The sequence below is a fragment of the Scaptodrosophila lebanonensis genome, unplaced genomic scaffold, assembly GCF_003285725.1.
Source record: "Scaptodrosophila lebanonensis strain 11010-0011.00,11010-0021.00 unplaced genomic scaffold, SlebRS2 tig00000361-arrow-arrow-pilon, whole genome shotgun sequence".
Lineage (NCBI taxonomy): Eukaryota > Metazoa > Arthropoda > Insecta > Diptera > Drosophilidae > Scaptodrosophila > Scaptodrosophila lebanonensis.
Genome location: NW_022060661.1, coordinates 127,223 through 134,578, shown reverse-complemented (window position 1 = coordinate 134,578; position 7,356 = coordinate 127,223). Strand labels below are relative to the sequence as shown.

Genomic DNA, 7,356 nt, shown 5'->3' with positions numbered 1-7,356 from the left:
TTTACTTGTTTTATTTTCACTCAAGGGTACATTGGGGTACAAGGACTCACTTGGGAATTCTGTTATAGTTTCTTCGATGCCTTTGCTTTTACAAATCAACAATAGACAAATCATTCAGCTACTAATCATAAACCCAACGCCAAAGGGAACAACCCGTTTAATAAGTCTTGTACTAGAAAACTTAAGGTAAAAACAGGGGCTTGCTGCTGAAGAAGTAATTCAAAACGTGGTTGACAGTTTTCCAATTCAAGTTCTCGAAGACCGGTTTTTGGCGTTCGCTTTGGCGATCTCATTCCTTCTGGGGCAGCATTTGTTAAGCATATTTAAATTTTAAAAACAATAAATCGGTTCAATATGCCGGATCAATTCCAATAGTGATATCTGAAAAAAACAGTTCGGGTATTAGGGGCAAAAGTTGAAAGTGGACTGTTTTACTATACATTTAACTAAGCCGGCAGGATCCCGCACATCGGCCGCAATCTGATCAGAAGTATTTTTTAGTCCAGCCTTATTCCGACGAGTTTTACGTTTTTTATTAATATATCCTAATTGGATATTCCTGTAGTTAGGATTGTTGTATGTGTATACTTTTCCTATAACTAGGGGGACATCACGGTTCCGCAATTGCATTTTTTAAGCAAATTTTTTATCTTTATTCCAGAATTTCTTGTGTATATTCATTTATAGGTAGTGTTTCGAAGTGTGACTTATCGAGAAATGAATTGTGATTAGATTGGAATGTTCATCATATACCCCCAAATAGGTGGGGATTTCCCTAAAGCACTGTACAGCAATTTGCGATCACTTTAAAATTGTAAAAACATCGTGAATATATCAAAAGCCATACTAACCCTTTTAAAAACGATAGAAAATTTGGGGTAAGAACAGCATGACCAACACTATGTATAAATGTATAAATAGAATAAATAGAATCGGCCCAAATTTCCAAGTTTTTGTTCCATTTTGAGGTCGCATTTTTGGTCTATTTACAAATATTGTAATCTAATCAAGAAGTCACTTTTTCCAAACGTGTCACTGACATCATGATTTACTCACATATCTATATATATAAAAAAGTTTGTCCTGACTGACTGACTGAATGATTGGTGATCAACGCACAGCCCAAATGGTAAAGGCTAGGAAGCTGAAATTTGGACTCAAGTATCCATCATAGTGTAGGAGCACACTAAGAAAGGCTTTTAGAAAATTCTAGCTCCAAAGGGGGGAAAACGAGCTTTAAAAAATATTAGTTATAGTGGTCATGTTCGTTGAACGAAATAGTTTGGCAAGAACAAAAATGTAACGGACTACTGAACAATTTTTTGTCAAGAACAGAAAATGTTCATTTAAATACCTTAAATGCCTTCCTACTGGTAACTTATAAGGTGATAACATATGGGTAGGTTATGCACACACAAAATAAATACAATTGGAAACATTATATTGAGCCGGGTTAAGACGGGCAATACCTGCTAGTAATAGTATATAATATTGTAGTTTAAGCTTTATTGAAATAGTTTATATGTATTTAAAGTTAGTTTGACAATTGTTCATCTTCTGATTTCACTCTCATTTAATACTTCTTTTCGCGAGCACACACAACCTCTCTCTTCAATGATCGAGCTTACACTGACTTCTTTATTGCTCGTCGCTCCCGAGTGTGCAATTGTGTTTCATTCATTATATCATTCTAATAGTTCGTCCTTATTGTTTTGGTAAGGAATGACCATGGTAGGGAGGGCAGTTCACCTCATTAACACCTGAGGATAGAGGTTAACCTCATTAACATCTGAGGATCGCAATTTCCGTTTTATGTTTGTTTTCCCTCTCTCTATCCTGTGTATATTACCACAACTTTTCCACTTGTCTGCACGCATCTTTTTTTAAAGAAATATATATGTATAGGCAAATCATAGGCGAGAAGTAAGATCACCACCCCACTTGCCGACGAGCTAGAGCCGGAAAAATATCGCGTGCGCTATCTCCTATGCCCACCATCTAGCCTGGATTATATACGTAACCCGTTACAAAGCACACGACAAAGCACCCTTTATGTAGAAGCGCGAATGAAGAGAATGCAAAGAAATATTAGCGCGGGCGAGTCTACCTATGCACGAATGTAGGCACAAGCATGTATGCGTATAACTGTTCACGCAGCGGTACTTATTTCAACCACCAAACTGCACGCCGACAAGTGCTATGGTTGTATTTGTGTTTGTAAGTATGCCGTAAAGCGACCGAAAATTATGAGTTTTACATCGAATTATGCACAAACAGCTAAATTGTTACAACGATATGAAACAATTTTACAAAACCACGACCAATTCTCAATATTTATCCAAGACCAGTCAGCAAATTAATTGAATGGACAATATTCTACTGCATTCTTGAGCTGTAAGGCGTATTAGTATTGTTATAAAATGTTGATTGTCTCAGGGTTAGAAGGTGTGTTAGGGTGTGTAATTTATTGTTCCAAATAGCATTTGCAAATTTCAGTCTCTTCTTTATTGGGCAGATACTGGGTAAATTATCAAATCAAATAAATAAATGGGCGATGAATATGATTTTATAAGCTACAGATAACTTTGAATCAATCGCAATACTTACTTCCTGGTGGCAAACTGAAGCCCATAAAACTAGCGGCGGCTGTACCTCCAGCTGTTCCGGTGGCTAGACCTGCAGCTGGCGGCTGTTGTGGTTGCTGCTGCGATGGAGCTCCACCCACTGAAAAAACCATACCAAGTGGGTTCAGATGGCTGCGGCTGCTGCTGCGGCTGTGGTGCTGGCTGATTGGCAGGTGGTGCTATCGAATATATAATGAAACGAGGTGCAGGTGAGTAAGATAAAGCGTGCGCGAATTGAAAATTTGTTGTTTACTATTTGAGCAAATGATAAATAAGGCAGCGCAGTAATTGTGTAATAACAAAAGCCGACTGAATCCCTTATAACATATGGTGAAATACTTATTGATGCATCATTATCATTATCATGAATGCATCATGTTGCGGCAGCCAACCATAGTAACCGGGTGGTGGCTGATATGCCGGTGGAGGCGCCTCGTGCAATGCGCCGGCTGGGGCATATGGCGGAGGATCGTCAACAGGCAGACCACCGCGATGGTAGTCGTTCATGGCGGTCTTGGCGGCACGCAACCGAGCTTTGAAGTGCAATTTGAACTTTACCTCGCCGATATAGTTGCCATTGGGTTGGGCACGTACCTTTCCCTTTATGTAGTTGGCACCAAAGACCGGCTGCTCGATTTCAACCTATAAGTGGGAAGCACAAATTAATTACAGCGCCAGTTGCCTTTTTGTTGCACTTACATCGGAGAGCGCCACGAACAGTGCACTGAAGGATTTCAGTGGATCTGCCGATTTCTTGCTGTTGAAAATCATGCGATGGGATGTTAAATAAATGCGTCCCGTCTTTGATCCCTTGAACAAGGGATTGTCAACAGATTTCGCGAAGAGTCTGGTGCCAAAATTAATATATCTGATGGTCCATGCCCGGAACGCATTGTTACAGTGTCTGGTACAACAAGCGCAATCTTTTCGGCATTTACACTCATTACAAAGAAGTTCGAAGAGTGGTGCTCGCAGTTCAATGATATAGGCATAGTTGACGATGTGGATCGTTAATTGGTAAAAGTGGATCAAAGATAAAGGAAATTCGTCAAACCACAGGCTGTTCCATACAGGTGGCTAGTGAAATATTGCCAAACTGTACAGAGCGTGCGGTTACTTTGAGCGGCAGTACTGAGCAAATAACCCAATGCATCCATCAGATATTATTTTTTTATTATTTATTTATTTAATTGACAAATAACTGTCAATGTTAAACATAAAGAAAAGAAATAACAAACTAGATGTACATTCAAATATTGGAAAAAAACATAAAAAATAAAAATTTAAATTAAATAGAATTACAAACGATTTAAAGAGATTCAGACTGGATCAGGAAATTAAGTAAACAAGATTTAATCGAACTAACCGAACTCTTATGGCCAAAGAGATGACTCAAATTATTGTAGTTGCTACACATAACCCGAAACGGACTGTGCAAAGCATAGTTGCTTGTACAGCGATTTAGGCTTATGGGAACTGTTGGAGCACCCTACTGAGCTTCTAAGCCTTTTCTTTACGCTCTCTATCGCGCCCTTTACTGCGCTCTCTGTGGCGCTCTCTTTGTGCATTCTTTTTCTTATGCCGGCCCGCTGACTTGTAGCGGCAGCAGGCAAAACACTTGCTAAATAATTCTCGCACATTCAACATCGTTTTTGCACAATTACCAAGCCATTAAAAGCCATTTTAATAATCAAAGAACACCGCGTCTCATTTAATAAATAGTTAAATCTTGTTGTCGTTTCGCTAAAAAGCTAGCGATTTTTCAGGAACAAAAAATCTTGAAGGTCTTTGTGGTACCGTAGAGTTAATTTGGCTGACAAGCAACAACAATATTCTAAATTAGGATTAACAATGGTGGAGATGTGATCATTAAAACAAAGTTTAGCATCAAACAGTACACCTATGTCGCTAACAGTGAAAATTCGTTCTACAGGAGAGTTATTTAAATAATATGAAATGAAATGAGGCTTGCATCGGTGGAACGTCATTAGCTTGCATTTAACAAAATTTAAGCTCAACAGATTCCGCGAACACCACAATTGGAAGGCATTGAGATCAAGCTGCAAATTGTCATGAAACTGAACATCGTTATATGAGAGGCAAAGTTTTACGTCGTCGGCATACATTAGTACACGAGAGTAAGTTAGGGATGATGGCAGATCATTTTTTTTTTCCAAAACCGCAAGTAACTGGCCTAGTCATATTGGCCAATGGACAAGCCTTTACCATACAGGGCAACTATGCTGTACCCACCCAGGAGGTTGCCAAAAATCCATTGGCCAGCTTTGCTGCCTTGGGTCTTGCTGGCATGGCACCGGCAAAGAATACAGCCCTCGCCGCATTGGCTGGCTCCCAATTGCGCACGGCTAATGCAAATCGAGCTCAACAGCAGCAGCACGAGATGACCGTTTCAAATGACTTAATTGGCTGCATCATTGGCAAGGGGGCACCAAGATCGCCGAACAGCAAATTAACAAAAAAAAAACAAAAAAAAAAAAAAAAAAAAACATTTATATCCGTAACAAACAAAACAATAAATTCTATGATTAAGCAAAAATAAAACAAAAAAACAATTATATGAAAACAAAACATATACTTTATAAATGAAGATTTGAAATTTTCTTTTTTCGTTTTGTTGCTTGCCATAAATTTGCATATGTACTAGTTATTGTCGCTAACTCTGCAAGTTAAGTTCGTTTTCGTTATCGCATCTGGTACGGACAAGCTTAGCTTTCCGTCTACCAGCATAAACTTTGTAAATCGCGCCAAACACCCAAAATCGTAGTCGCTACCTATGCAAAATAAACATTTGTGAACCTCTTTAAATTGAACACTTTCGTTTTCGCTTATTTTGCAATTATTTCACCAACATAATTTCGCATATTTGGAATCATAAAAAAGCTTATGATTATACATTTGGTGACCCCGACGTGATTAATAATTCCACGAAACCTTGCTTAATCGCGTTAAAAAACAAAATAGGATTTAATTGAGTTCATGTACCCAAAAAAGATTCAAGTACATACATAAGTGCAAAAGTATAAGTTCAAAGTGTCTACTGTACCGCCAATAAGCAGCCGTGTGAAGCGACGTTTTTAAGGGCAACGAACATCAGCAGATAAAACAGTAATTCGCGCGCGTCATTTATCTCTGCTATTTTCGGTTCTCATTCTCTCTCGCGTTTATAATGTCTGAGAGCGACGGTCATATGCACGCCTACCAAGCTGTCGCAACAGCTGCTGCAGACGTAGATGATGCAGCGACGCCTGCTCCAACAGCTTCGACGTCAACAGCTGTGGGCAATGCAGTGCAGGCTACAAACAATAATGTTCAGTTTTATAAGCGCAAGGCGCAATCATATTATGCGTGGGCGCTTTCTATTCAAAATAAAATAAATTATTGTGAAATTGACAATATTTCAGAAAGTGAAACGTGTGGAAATGCTGCAAAGTATTCAGGCCTCTTTTGGTGCATGATAAATTAGATGAGCTGGACTTTGTCGAGATTGGCAGCAGTTTGCACTGCAACTCTTCTGAGCTGGTGGTCTGCTTGGAGGGCCGCCTTCTAAATGCAATACAAAGGATGCAATCTGGCGCGCCGCCGTGTTCGACGCTTCGGCAAGATGATCGGTCTACTATTGTAATAATCGGTCTCGTTTGCCTGAGCTTAAGTTGCCTACATTCAGTGGTGGATATACTGGATATGCAGATTTCGCTTCGATGAACACATCAGTGATCGCGAAGGATCCAGATCTCTCCGATGTGAAAAAGTTGCAGCATTTGAGGTCAAGCTTAAGAGGATCTGCGTTGGACACGATTCGTGCGCTTGAGATAAGTGGTGCAAATTATTGCTACTCGACAAGCGGTTTTAACAATAAGCGTCTTATTTTCCAGGCACACATCTCCGAGATTTTGGGCATTAAAAAGGCTGAAACTACAAGCAAGCTGCGAGAGTTGTCCGACAAAGTCAACGCAAATATGCGTGCACTGTTGAGTTTGGGCAATATGCAAGATGTAGCTGGCAGCATCGTCGTTCAGACAATTTTGGGCAAGGTGGATGCTGCGACGCAGGCAAAGTGGGAGGAAGCCGCCCCATTAAACGTTATACCATCATGGGAGCAATTTGCGACGTTCTTGGATAGCAGGTGCCAAAAATTGGAAAACATCGAGCATGCAATGGCATCATATTCGTCGAATTATCAGGTGGGAAAGAATAAAAACACTAACACCAAACGCTCGTTTGTCGCCACTAACCCATCCGCAAATGGTTGTCTGTTTTGTGACAATAATGCACACGAAATATACAGTTGCCTACTTTTTGGTAATTTGTCGCCTGTACTTCGTTTAAAGGAAGCGAAACGCCTCTCTCTGTGTATAAATTGTCTTAGAAAAGGACACAGAATGAGAACTTGCAATTCATCACAGTTTATTGCATTTTAATAATTCAGCTGCCGTAAATTTGATGCCTGAGCAATCGTCCGCTTCTGTCTTACACTTGCGGCCGTCTTCATCGTTACTACCACGTAGCGCTCTCGCAGCTGTTTCGCCATCATCGCTTGCTTCATTACCTGTCCAAAATCTCGGCTCAGATGTTGTGCTCTTGGCCACCGCTGTCATCACCATTCAAAATCGCGCTGGGACTTGGGTACCTTGCCGTGCACTGCTCCATTCCGGATCACAGTTGCACATTATAACTTCGCGATTCGCTCACCGGCTCCAACTTCGAAAGACCA

General features: G+C 40.2%; 1 protein-coding gene, 1 long non-coding RNA gene and 1 pseudogene across 2 annotated transcripts; 1 reads left to right on the top strand and 2 right to left on the bottom strand.

Annotated features, from left to right (window-relative positions):
* Positions 1-272: 272 nt before the first annotated feature.
* On the bottom strand, positions 273-665 carry LOC115630212. The gene is made up of 2 exons (XR_003996061.1): positions 441-665; positions 273-381 (listed from the first exon to the last, which is right to left on the bottom strand). It is a non-coding gene; the product is annotated as an uncharacterized LOC115630212 (long non-coding RNA).
* Positions 666-1,704: 1,039 nt separating this feature from the next.
* On the bottom strand, positions 1,705-3,449 carry LOC115630210 (WW domain-binding protein 2-like; the record flags this gene model as incomplete). The annotated part of the gene is made up of 4 exons (XM_030526778.1): positions 1,705-1,760; positions 2,726-2,837; positions 2,988-3,266; positions 3,324-3,449. Coding segments are annotated over 4 exons (573 nt in total), but the record flags the coding sequence as incomplete, so codon positions are not given.
* A 3-nt stretch (positions 3,450-3,452) lies between these two features.
* On the top strand, positions 3,453-5,875 carry LOC115630209 (annotated as a pseudogene).
* The last annotated feature ends 1,481 nt before the right edge of the window (positions 5,876-7,356 follow it).